This window comes from Zonotrichia albicollis, chromosome 18 (assembly GCF_047830755.1).
Source record: "Zonotrichia albicollis isolate bZonAlb1 chromosome 18, bZonAlb1.hap1, whole genome shotgun sequence".
Classification (NCBI taxonomy): Eukaryota; Metazoa; Chordata; class Aves; order Passeriformes; family Passerellidae; genus Zonotrichia; species Zonotrichia albicollis.
The window spans coordinates 4,403,337-4,418,372 of NC_133836.1; the positions used below are offsets into that span (position 1 = coordinate 4,403,337).

General features: G+C 61.5%; 2 protein-coding genes across 2 annotated transcripts; both read right to left on the bottom strand.

Annotated features, from left to right (window-relative positions):
* Positions 1–2,711: 2,711 nt before the first annotated feature.
* Positions 2,712–11,383, bottom strand: TRPV4 (transient receptor potential cation channel subfamily V member 4). The gene is made up of 16 exons (XM_074554370.1): positions 11,118–11,383; positions 8,587–9,016; positions 7,480–7,652; positions 7,117–7,269; positions 6,866–7,006; positions 6,481–6,779; positions 5,874–6,053; positions 5,632–5,790; positions 5,432–5,524; positions 5,204–5,277; positions 4,951–5,116; positions 4,692–4,758; positions 4,171–4,484; positions 3,926–4,053; positions 3,612–3,733; positions 2,712–3,417 (listed from the first exon to the last, which is right to left on the bottom strand). The coding sequence occupies exons 2-16, from the start codon at positions 8,934–8,936 to the stop codon at positions 3,284–3,286; spliced, it is 2,553 nt and encodes an 850-aa protein (XP_074410471.1). The 5' UTR covers positions 8,937–9,016; positions 11,118–11,383; the 3' UTR covers positions 2,712–3,283.
* A 189-nt stretch (positions 11,384–11,572) lies between these two features.
* On the bottom strand, positions 11,573–14,369 carry GLTP (glycolipid transfer protein). The gene is made up of 5 exons (XM_074554539.1): positions 14,155–14,369; positions 13,406–13,467; positions 13,078–13,211; positions 12,471–12,621; positions 11,573–12,307 (listed from the first exon to the last, which is right to left on the bottom strand). The coding sequence occupies exons 1-5, from the start codon at positions 14,255–14,257 to the stop codon at positions 12,125–12,127; spliced, it is 633 nt and encodes a 210-aa protein (XP_074410640.1). The 5' UTR covers positions 14,258–14,369; the 3' UTR covers positions 11,573–12,124.
* Positions 14,370–15,036: the final 667 nt, after the last annotated feature.

Below are 15,036 nucleotides of genomic sequence, written 5' to 3' on the forward strand. Positions count from 1 at the left end.
ATCTCTGCTCAGATCTTTGTCATTAAAAAGATGCCACATCAAAGGAATGTGAGGCTGGAGCATGGCGGGGCCTCTGTGCAGGGGAGCCCCTGAACCAAAGGGGGCTCTACAAAGGCTGGGGTGCACGGAGCCGTGCTGGGGGCTCCAGGAGAAACTTTGCTCCCTCAGTGGTGCCTGTGGGAGGAGGATTCATTAGCACTGCCTCCATCAGATTCCCCAGCTCGCCATAAATCAGGGCGAGTGGCTGGGAGCGACGGCGCGATCCATCTTGCGGGTCTCCAAGTCATTACATTTCATTAGGAGGTGTGCGGGGGTTTTTATTATTTAGCAGGTTAATTCTGCCCTCAGATCACTCCTTGGGAGGAGGATTTTGCTGGGGGAGGCTTCAAGTGTGGAATGCAAAACGAATGGGTTCCTCCTTGGTGGGCACCTGCTGCAGTGCCAGCTCTGCCAGGTGCAGGTGAGAACTGGGGGAGCCAAAAATGTGCACAGACACTGGTGGGAGATGGGGCAGGGACACCCGAGTACATCCCACCACAGCCCATTGCCCTCCCATTCCATGGGGCACAGCACCCACAATCACTGTGGGAACACACTGAAGGAAACTATGCTGCTTTTGGCTCACAAATACCCTCCTATTCAAATTATCCCAATAATAATACCAATAATAACACAAATTTCTAAGGCAGGCGTGCACTGAGGCTGATATTAAACTTAGCGGCCGCCTTTGCTGTTTGGGAGCGAGGAGGAGAGACAGGCAGTATAAATTACGCGGCTGCAAAAGGACTTAAAAAAACCCATCTCTCATTTTGATTGATATTAGCTTCACAAATTAAGCTTTAGATTTATCTAAAAATAAATTTGCTTCCACGCTCCGCATTCTGGATGACAAGTGCTTTTCTCTTCCCTTTGTTGGGTTTGTCATCTCTGGCAGGGCAGGGCGGCGCGGGGAGGGGGCCAAGCACCCCCCGTTCACCAGCTGAGGCTGAAACAGCTCCAGGCTTGGGGGTAAAAGGGCCAAAATCAACCCCTGAAGGTGGCAGAGGCCTCCTGTGCTGGGATATCACCATGGTGGCTGTGGTGGCACCGTCCTCACAGAGCCACCGCAGGGTGCAGAGTGATGATGATGATGATGATGATGATGATGATGATGATGATGATGATGGGGCTTGATGACAGCTGTCCTTCCCACAGCCCAAATCTTTTCAGAGCTCACTGATATGTGGCCTCTTGGCTTTGGGGCATTAAGATCTGCTCGGGAGGGGAGAAAATGGGTTTATGTCTCATTTTACTGGAAAATCCCATCTCTGTCGCTGCAGCCAGGGGCAGCCACGGTGCTGAGCCCATCTCTGGCTGAGTCCTGCTCCAGGGCTCCCCAGCCACCACACACGGCCCAGCCAGGACTGCCCACTGCAGACCCAGTCAGGTGAAAGCCAAGTTCATTGTTTTCACCCAAGATCCAGCCTAGAAGCAGAGCAGCTCAGCTCCTCGTTCGATTGTGGAGCAGGAGCCGCCACCTCCGCCTCTCCCAAGGAGCGATAATGAAACATATTCATCCCTCACCCTGGGGAAATACTTAAACCACAATATGAGAGATGTATGTAAATCACATTTAAACGGAGACGGTGCCGTTAACGCTGACGGCGACTCATCGAGTTGGAAGATGAAGCGTCCCCTCTGCTGCTAAAGCGTTTGCCGAGAGAGCAGGGCTGTCCCCAGGCCCTGGCCAGGGTCTCTGTCAGTGTCACCGTGTCACCATGCCACTGGTGCCCACCTAAAGTGCTCCTTCACACCTGCACCATGTCCAGCTGTTAAAGGAATGCTCACCACTGCAGGTGGCAGGGAGGATGAGGAGGAAAGGAGTAGCAGAAAGGGGTGATGGATGGGATGGGCTGAGGATGGGAATGGCATGGGGACCCACGGGGATGGGCTAGGGATGGGGTTCGGATGTTATGGGGGTGAGGACAGCTGGTTTGCCGCGGTCCGGTAGCGGCTCCAGCGCTGCGCTCGGGGCGCGAGGTCAGCCCGGGGGGACCGGGACCGGGCCCGCATCGCGCGGTGTGTGCCGCCCTCCAGTGGACAGAGCGCGAACTGCAGCCCCGCACGGCACCTGGGCATCGTAACCGAGTATCACACCTGCGCATCATCACATCCCTGCACCTGTACATCATCACATCCCTGCACCGCACCTGGGCATCGTAACCGTGTACTGCACCTGTACATTGTCACCGAGTGTCACACCTGTGCATCGTAACCGTGTACCGCACCGGTACATCGTATCCCTGAATCACACCTGAATCGCATCATACCCGTCACACTTGTACATCATCAAATCCCCGCACTGCACCTGTGCATCATATCCATGTGTCACACCTGTGCATCGTATCCCTGCACCACACCTGTACATCATAACTGTGCACTGTACCTGCGCATTGCATCCCCGTGTCACACCTGTGCATCATATCCATGTGTCACACCTGTACACCATAACCGTGTACCACACCTGTGCATCATAACATCCCTGCCCTATCCATTACTTTCACGTGGATTCTGTGATTTTATTTCCTTAATTTCTCTTTTCCTTAACTCCCTTTAACCTGTGCATCATATCCATGTGTCACATCTGTACATCATCGTATCCCTGTCACACCTGTGCATCATAACCGTGCATCACACCTGTGCATTGTATACAATTGTCACACCTGTGCATCATCACATCCCTGCACACCACGGCCCTGCACCACACCTGAGCTCAGCCCGATGGATGACCCTGCCCAAAGGCACGGCACGGCTCAGCACGGTTTGGCTTGGTTAGAATTTGGGGGCAGGCAGCTCCTCCATCCTATCCTTCTCCAAACCCTGCCGCCATCCTCGCTGTCCCACGTGGAATCACTCAGCACCGGGAGGAGACGGCGGTGGCACGTCAGTCTTTATTACTAAATAAATAACCGTATAAACCTTGTGCAAAACTCTGTGGCAAAACCATCAGCCTCGGCGGGGGCCGTGCTCCCCAGCCCGGCCCGAGGCTCCTGGCACAGCCCGGCCCTGGCACGGCCCTGGCCTGGCACGGCACGACCCCGGCACGGCGAGGTGAAGCGGTGGCGCTCGGTGAGAGCCGAGACCGGGGCAGCGCCAGGCATCCCCCATCTGGGCAGGACACCGGAGGGGACAGAGGCTGCAGGAATCCCTGAGGAGCAGACAAGCACCATCCAGCCAGCCCAGCGGCGATCCCGGAGCCGCTCCAGGGCCCGGGCAGAGTCCATGGGCTGCCGGTGCTGCCGTGCTAGAGCGGGGAGCTCGGGGCATGGCCGTGCCGCCGCTCCGCCGCACCCATGCTCCCCAGGGGCACCACCACCTCCTCCGGAGGGCAGCTCTTGTTCAGCTCCACCACGCGTGGCACCACGGTGGACCACCGATCTGTGGAGAGGGTGGGAGATGGACAAAGACCACTTGTGGCTGCTCGCCAGGCCCCCAGATCTGCTCCTGGGGCTCATCAGAGGCTGCAAGGAGCATCCTGAGGGATGTCCTAACCCCCAGATCTGCTCCTGGGGCTCATCAGAGGCTGCAAGGAGCATCCTGAGGGATGTCCCAGCCCACAGAGGGGTGCTCACCTCTCCGCAGCCGGCCCACAGTGTGGGAGAAGCCGTAGTACTGGTACGTGTCGCTCTTGCCCGGGTCCTCGCTGATGATGCCCAGGTTCTGGTTCCAGTGGGACCAGTTCACCTCATCCACCCTGTGGGGAAGGTCAAACCCACAGGGGCTGCACGGGAGCTGGGGCAGGACCTCCAGCACCCACCAGCAATGCCAGCTGCCTCCAGACCACTACAAAGCACCCAGCAAATGAGTGCTGCACGGTGCCAACCCCCCAAAATGCTGCTGGGAGAGGCTCAGCTGCTGCCCAGCCCCCGAGGGCGCCCACCTTTACCTGAAGCACCAGCGGCGGTCGGGGGTCCCGTCCGTGCCCTTCCCCACAGTGACCATCTCCCCCGAGCGGAAAGCTTTCCTCAGGAACACCGGGAAGGAGCGCTCGATGTCCAGGATGGTGGTGGCCCACTGCCAGGGACACCAGGGACTGCCTGAGCATGGAGCAGCCTCTCCCATGGACCTCAATGCTGCAGCTCCCCAGGCACAGGCGGCTCCTGGAGCCGCCACGCCCAGATGTGGTGGTACCTGCAGCTTCCAGATGTGCTTGCTCTCCTTGGAGACTTGGCCCACGGTCTCGCCCATGAGGGCGATAAGCATGTTGAGCAGGAGCACGAAGGTGAGGATGATGTAGGTGACGAGGAGGATGATGAAGACGCCGGGGTATTTGGCGCTCTCGAGCATCTCCAGGTCGCCCATGCCGATGGTGAGCTTGAAGAGGTCGAGCAGGAAGGTGCTGAAGGTCTGACTGTCCCGGCAGGACGGGTAGGTGGGCACTGTGCAGTTGGACTTCTCGCTGCAGGACTCACTGCTGGGACACGGGTTGAGGAGGGACACCAGGGCTGGGGGAGAAGGAACAGTGAGTTCACAGGGGCAATGACAAGAACAGGATCCACAACGGGCCCCAGCGTGGCTCCATGCTGGCTGAGACCTTCCCCACCATGGCAGAAGGCAAAGGCTGAGCCTGTGGGGAGGTGGGATGGAGCCGGGGGTCTGCAGCCCCCTGCCCAGCCAGGATGAGCCACAGGGCTTGTCCCTTCCCGGGTTACCTGATGCATAGCCAATCATGAAGAGCAGGTAGACCAGCAGGAAGCGGAACAAGTCTTTGAAGAGGATCTGAAAGTGATGGAGAGCAGGGTGAGGTGTGCTGGACCACAGCATCATCACCAAGCTGTGCCACTGGCACAACTGCCCTGCTCCCAGCCCAGTGGAGAGCCACAGGAACCCTTCACAAAGCCTGCAGGGACCTCTTGAGGCTGTAATTCCACAAGAGCATCACCCCTGGAGAAGGACAAGACCCCACCAGACCTTCTGGATCATGATGCTGTAGGTCCCTGTCAGCTTGAGGCCACGGGTGAAGTACAGGGCGTTCATCCAGCCCAGGACCAGGGCAAAGACCATGACAGCCAGGTAGGCCTCGATGCCCCCCAGGTACAGCCCCGCCGTGACAATCACCAGCACCGAGTAGATGAAGCTGCAGGAGAGCTGGGGTCAGACCCTGCAGCCACGAGCCTGCGGGGGTTACAGTGGCTCAGGGTGGCCCTGGGGGTTCCCCACGTACTAGAGCAGCTGGAAGGAGCCATCTATGAAGAAGGAGTTCACACCTGGGCACTTCTTCATGAACAGGTCTTTAATCTGTGGGAGAGAGGCAGAGGGTGGAGGGTCTCGAGGGGCAGGGTCCCCATGGCTGGGGCCACTTTGGCAGGGGTGGGTGCCTCAGGTGTCCCCTGTCACCCCTGGAGACCCCAAAGAGGTGCCAGGGGAGGACCCTCTGCCTTGCCACACTGACATTTGTGCAGAAGAAGAGGATTCCAGTGAGGAGGGTGATGATCTCCCCGGCCAGGCGCAGGTAGTCGGCGGTGCTGGTGTAGGGGTAGGGCGGCTGCGGGGAGAGGACAGAGAACAGAGCTGAGCTGCTGCCCCATCCCCTGGCACAGAGCCCTGCCAGACCCCCCTGCCAGGCAGGGCTGTGCCAGCCTGGGGACTCACAGGGCCTTCCATGGGGCGGTAGTAGGCGACGAGGGTGAAGATGATCATGGCGCTGAGGTAGGAGATCACGCTGATGTAGAAGGAGACAGCCCCAAACTTGCGCCACTTGTCCCTCAGCAGCTCGTTGATGGGCTCCACAGCCAGCATCTCGTGGCGGTTCTGGTGGGACATGGGTGCTGGCAGAGGGGACAGGGACACCCAGTGCCCCCCAGACCCCTCCCAGTCCCCCCAGCCCTGCACACCTCGATCTTGCTGTTGTAGACGAGGATCTCCAGCACAGACACCTCCTCCCCACAGGTGTCCAGCGAGGAGAGGTCGTACAGGGAGGAGTAGACAGGGCCATAGGCCCAGTCCTTGAACTTCCTGGAGAGGTGCCGGGCGTCCTCATCCGTGATTTCCCTCCGGATGATGTGCTGGAAGATCTGCCAGAGGGAGGGGTGGAGGGAGGACTGCTACCCACAGACCTGGCCCCACTCTGCTCTCCTCCCACCCCATCCTGGGTGCATCCCCAACCCCCTCCCTGCACCCCAGTGGGCTCAGGGTGCTCCCAGGTGCTCCTGGGGTGATGCAGGCACTGTCAGAGCCCTGCAGGATGCTGCAGCTTTTGGTGACTCCCCTGTCTGCCCCCCAGAGGCCAAGGGCAGGCCAGGGGAAAAGATGGACTGGTGAGGGTCTGGAGTTAATTGGGAAAGGGCCAGAACGCAAAGGGGTGTTAATTAGCCGGGTTAATAGGGCTGCACATCCAGGTTTCCACCAGCATCTGCAGAGAGAAGTCGTGCATGCACTGAGTGTGATGGGGCTCAGCAGTGACAGCAGGGAGACGTCCCCAAGACGGAGGGGACACCGTACCCCGATCTTGCCGGTCTTGGCGGCCATCATGAGCGGGGAGAGGCCGTCGTTGTTGAGCAGCGCCTCCAGGTTGGTGTCGGGGAAGAGCTTGGCGCACTTGACGAGCAGCAGGTCGTACATCTTGGTGACAAACTTGGTGTTCTCGCGGGTGTTGTCGGCGATGGCCACCAAGGCGTGCAGCACCGTGTTGCCGCGGGAGTCCTGGCGCCGCAGGTCCGCCTGCTTGTGCCCGTTCTCCGTCAGGTAGTGCACGATGTGCGGCTGGTTGGTGCAGGCAGCCAGCGACAGCGGCAGCTCACCTGCGGGGACACAGCATCTGTCACCCTTTCCCCGCTGCGGGGACACCTCAGGGTGCATCCATCCCCCCGGGTCCTCCCCTGCTCACCGAAGTAGAAGTAGCCGCCCTCGCCCTTGGGCTGGAAGAAGCGGCCGCGGGCCTGGGCATGGACATCCGCTCCTTTCTCCACCAGCAGCTCCACGTAGTGCTTGCAACGGCGCTCGATGGCGATGTGCAGGGCTGTCTGACCTGTGCCAGCACCGCCCGTCAGCCACCGCTTTGTCCCTGCAATTTCCCCCCCGCGTCCCATCCTCCCCAGGTGCCTTCTCCGGTCCCTGAACCACCCCAGTGTCCCCCACCTCGGTAGTAGACGTCCCTGAAGGGCGAGTTGATGAACTCCCGCATGTTTCCCGTCTTCTCGGCGATGTCCAGCAGCACGGGGATGGTGTCGTTCTTGCCGCCGCTCAGGTTGAGCAGGGCTTTGGGCAGGCAGGTCTTTCCCGTGGAGGGCTCTGCGAGTGGAGGGTGCTGAGAGGGGGCCAGGGCAAACCCCTCAGGGCCCCGGTTCCCAATGCCAGAGCTGCACATTCCCATTCCCCAGGAACACAGGGATCGCGGCACAGCCATGCTGGAGCTGTGCATCCCCGTCCCTCAGGAACACAGGATCGCCGGGGGTCACAGCCCAGCCCTGGCAGCAGGGCAACGAACAGCGAATTTCTCACCTCGGAACTCCTCGTCTGTCAGGCGCTTCTTGTGGGTGAGCAGGAAGGAGAGCAGCCCGTCCAGGCCGGCTGGAGACCCCCGGGACACGATGTCGAAGAGGATGGGTCTGTTGAAGACCTTGAGGACGGGGGGCGGGTCGGGAGCCGGCCCCTTTGCGGCGGGCGGCTGCTTCCTGCGGGGGAAACGCCAGCGCTGAGAAAACAGGAGCCGCTTCCTCGGCTTCCCCCACCTGTGCGACGAGCTGGAGGGTGCTCAGCCACTGGGGACACCTCCCGGGGTCACCGGTGAGGCCAGGGCAGCATCCCCGTCCACAGCAGTCCCGTGCTCCTGGTGCCTTGCCAGCTCTTTCCAGCTCCCACCCAGGTGCTGCAGCGCTTGGAGCCCCAGCTGTGCCCCCCAGCAGGGACAAGCTGCGGGTTTGTCACGCTCCGGCACCACGGGTGAAGCCAGACCGGTCGGAGCAGTCGGCATCAGAGCGGGGGGGACGGACCGGGGGCAGCTCCGTGCATTGGGAATGGGGGCAGGACGTTTGGCGGCTGCTCCAGCCGGTGACTTCCAGTCTGAGGGCTCATGGGGCATCCCGGCCCCCTCCACCCGCTCTCCTAAGGCGGCTGCACCCCTGGGTGGGGACACTGGCGGGCCGCCCCAGGTGCCCGGCACAGAGGGGCATTGTGCGTCCGGCCGCGGGCTGCCCCCCCCGGCTCCGGTTTCCTGGCGCGGGCAGGGTGGAGGCTCTCCTGAAAAGCCTTTTCATGCCGCAGCCAGACGGCCGCACCGGCCAGGGGAGCGGCCGGGCGCACAGAGCCTCTTTCATGGTGTCCGTAAGGGGGAAGGGGAGCGCTCTCCCGGTACCGGGGGCTGCGGAGCCGCTCCACGGCACAGCACGGCCACTGGGACCCGCTGGGAGCTGCTCCCTGTGCGCGGCACCTCTGCCCAAAGCACCCCAAAGTGCCGCTCGGAGGTCCCCCCATGTCCCAAACAGAACGTCTCCATCCCCACCGAGATGTCCCCAACAAAACATCCTCATCCCCACCGGGGTGTCAACGTCCCCATCCCCACGGGGGTGTCCCCAGCAGAACGTCCCCATCCGGGTGTTCCGTACTCACTCCGCGACCCTCCTGCGCCAGCGCTTGTTCTCGCTGGGGTGGTGGCGGTACGTGCCGTAGTCGAACAGGGAATCCATGGGGGCTTTCTTGGGCGCGGGGACCACGGGGGATTCGTAGATGGTGGCCTCCAGCAGCTCCATGGGCTTCGGGGCGCCTTTGCGAAAGGCCCCGTGGAATTTCATGCGGAGGTTTTGCTTTCCATCCCCGGCGCCGGGGGCACCCCGGGCTGCCTCGGCGGGGCTCGGGGTGTCCTCGCTCTCGAACAGGTTGGCCAGAGAGGAGAGCGGGAAGGATTCGTTCTGCAGGGAGCCGTCCTCCCCCGCGCCCTCCGCGGCATCGCTGTCTGCCATGGTCCCTGCCCGGAGGGACGGGCACAGCTGACCCGCCTGGCTGGCTGTCACCCCCGGCTCCTTCCACGAGAGCAGGACACCTGGCAGAAGAAAACCCCGTGTCAAAATACCCTCCCCATCCTTTCCCCGCGGCGGGACAGCTCCCACACCCACCCTGGCAGAGGTTGGGACCGGTTGTAACTCAGAATCTCCCGGCCGGTCCTGCCTTGTCCCGGCTCTGCTCGGCACCCACTCACCCTCTGCGGGGACCCCTCACGTCTGTGGGGGCCCCTCCGGCTGCGGCGCTGCCGCGCTGGGCGAGGGCGAGCCCGGCCCCGCTGCGGTCAGCCGGGGTGCAGCCCAGGACAGGGCACAGAGCAGACCCTGTGCGCTGCGATCTGCCGCCCAAGGAAAGAAAACATTCCTTGGGATACTCCCCACATCCAAGGAAGCGCCCAGAGGCAGCAGGAGCTGCCACCGCAGCGGGGCTGGGAGCGGGGCCAGGGCTGCTCCTGATGCTCCCCAAGCCAGGGGGGCGCGGTGGGACGCGGATCTGGGCACCGGGAGGGGATGGGAGCAGCACGGGGGGGCAGGAACAGCGGCTGGGACAAGAAATTACGGGTTTAGGTTACCCAGAGGGACGTGGAGATGAAGGAGAGGCGTGCCAGCAGAGCGCTGTACCGTGTCACCGCGTCCTGCCCGCCACGTCCGCGGCACGGACAGGTGACTGACCCCAGGCACTCCCCCAGCCCCGCTTCCCACCAAAACCCTCCGGAGAAACCCTGAGCAGCGTCAGGGCTCAGCACGGCTCCTGCCCGCGGGGAGCTCAGCCCTCCCGGGACGGAAAAAGCAGCGGGAAACGTGTCATTTAGTGCTGGGCTGAAGCTCTGTGCGACAACCACAGGGGCAGGCTGGGCCCTGTCGGGAGGGCAGCCCGGCCGGGGAAAGGGCTCGAAGGAGGCACAGGGTGCTGGCAGCCACACGGTGGGCACGGGGGATGAGGTGGCAAACGGCCCCAAACCCTGTAGCGACAGGGAGGACTGAGGCAGCAGCCCCCTCTCCCTGCCACCCTTGGGGACACCCAGTGGGGCTGGGGGACACCCAGGACAGTGCAGCTCTAGGGCACACAGAGCTGACAGATTCTCCTCTTTGCTGACTTTCCTGCCATCCCTGTCTCTGCAAGAAATTCCACAAGCACCTGCCAAAGCCCGCAGGTCCCACATCCCGACCCCAGGCAAACAGGAGCCCTCGCATGGCCGGCTTGACCTTGGACAAGGGAATTGCCAAGCAATTCCCTGCGGGCTGGGAATGGGGATGGAGCACCTGACCTGTCCCAACTGTGCTGGAACCCGAAAAATGCGGCTTTAGGGAAAACCTGGATGTGACACGGGCTGTCCCACACCTGCTGTCACCAGCCAGGACTGAAGCTTGTGTGGGGAATGAGGGACTCAGGGCTGGTGCCGTCAGCCCCGGTGCTGCCAGGAAAGGTGCTGTCACAGGGGTTTGATTTGGCCCCTGGGTTATTTGGGTTTGGATTTTTCAAACTTCCTCACCTCATGGAATAACTGAGTCAAGGCACAGCTCTTGCATCCAACACAAACCCCACCTGTGCTCCCACCTCTTCCCAGCATCCCAACCTCCCAGTTGGACCAGCGTCCCTAGTCAGTGCCCATTCCTGCCCACCACGGGGATGTCACCAACGCCGGGACGTGCGGGGATATCCACGGGTGGATAGCAGGGAGGGTGTCCCATGGCATTAAAGGGTGATTAAGGGTGGGAGTGAATCACTGAAACCACAGCGAGTTCTAGTCGGAAATCCTCATCCTGAGTGATGTAGCTGCTTCCCAAAATCATCCTCACTGCTGTGCTCACCTCGGCAACAGCCGGGAGCTGGGTGTGGGCAGCATGGGGGGCTCGATGCCGGTGGGAGCCCCCTCCTCAAAACCCACCCAGCACCTCAATCTCGGATCATAAGTCCCCAGGCTGTCCGGACATTGCCGAGGCATCCATGAGGGTCCACCTTGCCCTGCCCATCTCAGCCCTCGACCTGGGGTCTCCATCCTGCCCCGTACGCCGTGTGCTCCCCATCCCGCCCCATTTTCCGCGTCCCCGCACCGGCGGCTCCATCCAGCCCCGGTGCCCGTGTCCCGGCCCGTCGCACTCGCGGTGGTGCCCCCCTTTCCCGCTGCCCCGGTTCCGTACCGCCAAAGGTCCCGTGGAAAGTCCCGTAGGCTCCGGCGCCGCCGAGTCGCCCGGGGCCGGTCCCCAGAGCGGCCCCTCCCCGCCCCGGCCCCGGCTCCAGCGGCGGAGGCGCCACCGGGACCCGCCCTCGGGATCGGCCCCCGCCCGCCTCCGGGAGCACCGGCCACAAACAGCCCTCAAGGAACAGCCCTCCCAAAACACCCTTCAAAAAAAATAAGCCCCCCGAGGAAAAACGTCTCTGGCACAGCCCTCCCGAAGAACAGCTCCAAAACCCCTCCCATAAACAGCTCTCCTAGGACACAGTTTCAAAACAGCCTCCCAGGAGCGGCTCCAAAACAGCTCCCCTAGGAAAAAAAAACCCCGAATTTCCCTACCCAAAACAGCCCAGCCCCAAAACACCTTCCCTAAAACAACCTCCCCAAACACTCTTTCAGCCCCAAATGAGGCTCCCAGGCCACGGGTACTGTCAGTTTTTATTAATTGCTGCTCCTGGGGCTCATAAGGCACCGCAAACACCACGGGGACAGTCCCTGGTTTCTGAATCCCAGCACTGGGGCTTGATCCCAGGCCAGCACTTGGAGGAGTTGGGATCACCCAGGAAAGTCATCAGCTCCTCCTCCACGGGCATCATTCTGGACAATCCAGTGCCAATCAACACGAGGCGCCCATCGGTGGGTTCCAGGCACAGCCCGAGTGCCACTTCATTCATCAGCAGGACATTTCATTCCCTGCCCCACTGGAGACAGGAATCCAGGGCTTGGGACTAGAAACACTTGTTCTTCCTCTTGGGAAATCCAAGGGTGACACCCACAATTGTTTTATTGCCGTATTCTTAATAGAAAGTTAATTACTGTTAATTTTTTGGTTAGAAAAGACATTATCCACTGCAGATCCAGAGAGGAATCAAAGTCACCGGAGAGCTGGGAGCTGCCCCAGCTGCCTCAGTGATGAAGACACAGGGAACACCCATCACACGTTATTTAATCTGTGCCAATCCTGTGCCAGCTTTAGGCTTTGTAGCTCAGCTCAGCGTTCATCTTTGTGTACATCTCATAAATTGCATCCAGGATTGGAGTGACCCTGGCGAGAAACTGGTGGATTTTTTCTATGCTTTCCTCTTCCTTGACTTCTTTGCCCTTCTCCAAAGCCTTCAGCAAATCTGATTTGTAGGGAAGAGCATAGACGGAGCCCTATAAAACAGGGAGAGGGTGTTTGACTCCCACAAACTCAGCAGAGACCATGGGTGGGGTTATTCTTATGTGCCAACGTTGTGGGCTCTCCAGACACTTGTCAGTGCATGGGAACAGCCTTAGGGATGGTGACTGGGTGCTTGGAGAGGGAGGGGATGCTCACCGTGAAGAGCTTCTGCAGCATCCAGCCATGGTATTTCTTCAGCGCGATCTCGTAAGCCTTCAAGGCGTTCACTCGGATGAGGTTGGGATGCTCCTCATCCCTCTCGCCATCAGAGATGCTCTGCAGCAACACCAGAATGAATTTCAGACCCCTGGGAGAAGAGCAGAGATGTTGGGCTCAGGGAAGTGGGTGCTGCTTCCCAGATTCCAGCCTGGTGTTTCCAAGTGTCTGTCACTGCCCCAGTGTGTCCATCCAGGGAAGAGAGAGAGAGAAGGGCAGGATGGAGCCCCCAGGGCAGGATGGAACCCCCAGGTGAGGCCAGGGCTCAGGGCTGAGCTGGGCAGGTGCAGCCTCATGGATCCTCCAAGCCCTGACCTGTCCAATTTGTGGGCTCATGCTCTGAGCTTGAATTTCCCTGTGCATTCCCAGGGTGGAGATTTGAGGAAGGGGTTCCCAACAGCTGTGCTCCCCAAATACAGCACCCCACTCCCAGCTGCCCAGCCCCAGCCCACAGGGCCCAGCCCAGCCCACGCAGGCTCCATTTGGAGCTCTCCAGCTCCCCACATGCCGGGACAGAGCCACAGCAGCTCCCGACGCCGTGAATCACCTTTTCAACCACATCAGCGCCAGCGTCGCGCCTATCTTGGGCCAGGCCGAGCCGTGCAGCTCCTTCTCCACCTCCAGGATGTTCTGCAGAGTTTTGAACTTGGCAGGGTTGGAGTCATAAACCGCCCGGATTTTCTGAGGGCAGAAAAGGGGATGGGCATCTGGGAGCAGGGACTTTGAGCAGGAGCTTTGGGGATAAACTGTGACCAGGTGAGCCACTGCTGAGCCCAAAGTCCCCACAGGAAGAAGAGCCCTTTGAAACACCTCCAGTCCCACAGCATCTCTCCCCAGGGATTCTCCTCTCTGAGCCCTCCTGAGTCCCTTCCTACCTTGATATTTCCAGTCAGGTCTGCTTTCACTGGCGAGTAAACGATGGGAGTACCCAGGCAATCTGTGCAGACAAGGGAGGGAGGACAATTAGACATTGGTGACACAGGGGACACCACACACTTCCCATAACCAACAAGTTTCACTTTTGAGCACAGCCCGGGCACTGAGACTAGAAAGGGATCTCTGAGCTTCTCTGAGCTTCATACACGGCTGTTGGCCCTTGGGACAGCCCTGCCACCTACTGCAGCCCCACCAGTGACCTCCAATCCCCGTGGCTGCGGGACACAGCCCTGGCAGAACATCCTGGAACAGCCTGACCGGCACCGGACACTGCCCGTCCGCAGCCCCACGTCCTGCCCTTCCGGGGCTGCCACCGAGCCGCCACACAATAGCTGACATTGTGGAGGGTAGCGGGCACGCTGTGCCACGAGGGCGGCCACGCCGACACCCACCCGTGTCCCGACACGGGGTGGGATCCATGGGTGGGACGGCAGCTCCTGCCCCGGGCGATGCCTCTGCATGGGGCGCTCCAGGGGACGGCAGGACGCTTCCCACGGGGCTGCTCGGCGGGTTTGACAGGATCGTGATGCAACCCCGGTCCTGGCAGAGCAGCCGAGCCCGGCGTGAGCCCTGGATCAGGTAGGGGGGGTCACCACCCAGAACCGGGGAGGGGGCACCCGGAGCGGCTGAGCCCGCAGCAGGCCTGGTCCAAGCCCGCATCTCCCAGCCCCGGCCACCCCGGTCTCACCGAAGAACGGCGGCAGGTGCGCCACGGCCTCCAGGAAGGGCAAAGTCTCGATCTGCTTGTCAGCCGGCAGCGGCTTGAACTCGTGTTCCAGCAGCAGCGCCATGACCGGCGTAGCTCTCCCCCTTTCCCCCTCACCGCTCCCCGGTTGAGGGGGCTCTGAGGCAGCGGGGGCCAACCCGGCAGCGCGCCCACGCCACGCTCCGCCCCCCGCCGCTCCACCCAATGGCTGCGCATCACCCGTACGGCCGATGCACAACCATTGGTCGGAGCGGCGGGGGGCGGGACTTTCAGCCCAACGAGGAGACCACGCCCCCCTCGCCCCCTCAGACTCGGGGCCTGGCCGTGCCCGGGACCGTGCGCTGCCCCGGCCGCGTTCCCAGCGCCAGGCGGGCCGGGCGTTAATTATTCACGGGAGATAAATATTTTATAGGGAACAGATGGAAAACAAACCTCAACGCGCGGGAGTGATGACACACCTCAGTGAGGGGTTGGGTGGGAAAATGACACCGAGCGGGGACACGGAGAGGTGAAGAAGAGGTGGGAGCGGAGGGAGAGGCTCAGCCTGTCCGCTGCGTGGGGAGCGGAGTTGCCGGTGGCAGGGCCCCACATACGGTGTTTTTACCGGTTATTCTGGAAAAACTGGTCGTGGGGCGATAGCGATCGCTGCCTGGCAGGGCGGGTGCGGATACAAGGCGGGTGCGGGGAGCTGCGGGTCACCGGCGGGGGCTGCCGGCTGGTGCCGCCTCCCTCCCCGCTGCCAGACTCCCGTGGTATCCGGAGTCCTTCCCGGGACGCTTGAAGCCTTTCCTGGGGTGCAGGACCAGTTCCGCGGTGCCTGCGATACCCTGAGCCCACCCCAGTGTGCTCGGAGCCTGCCATGGG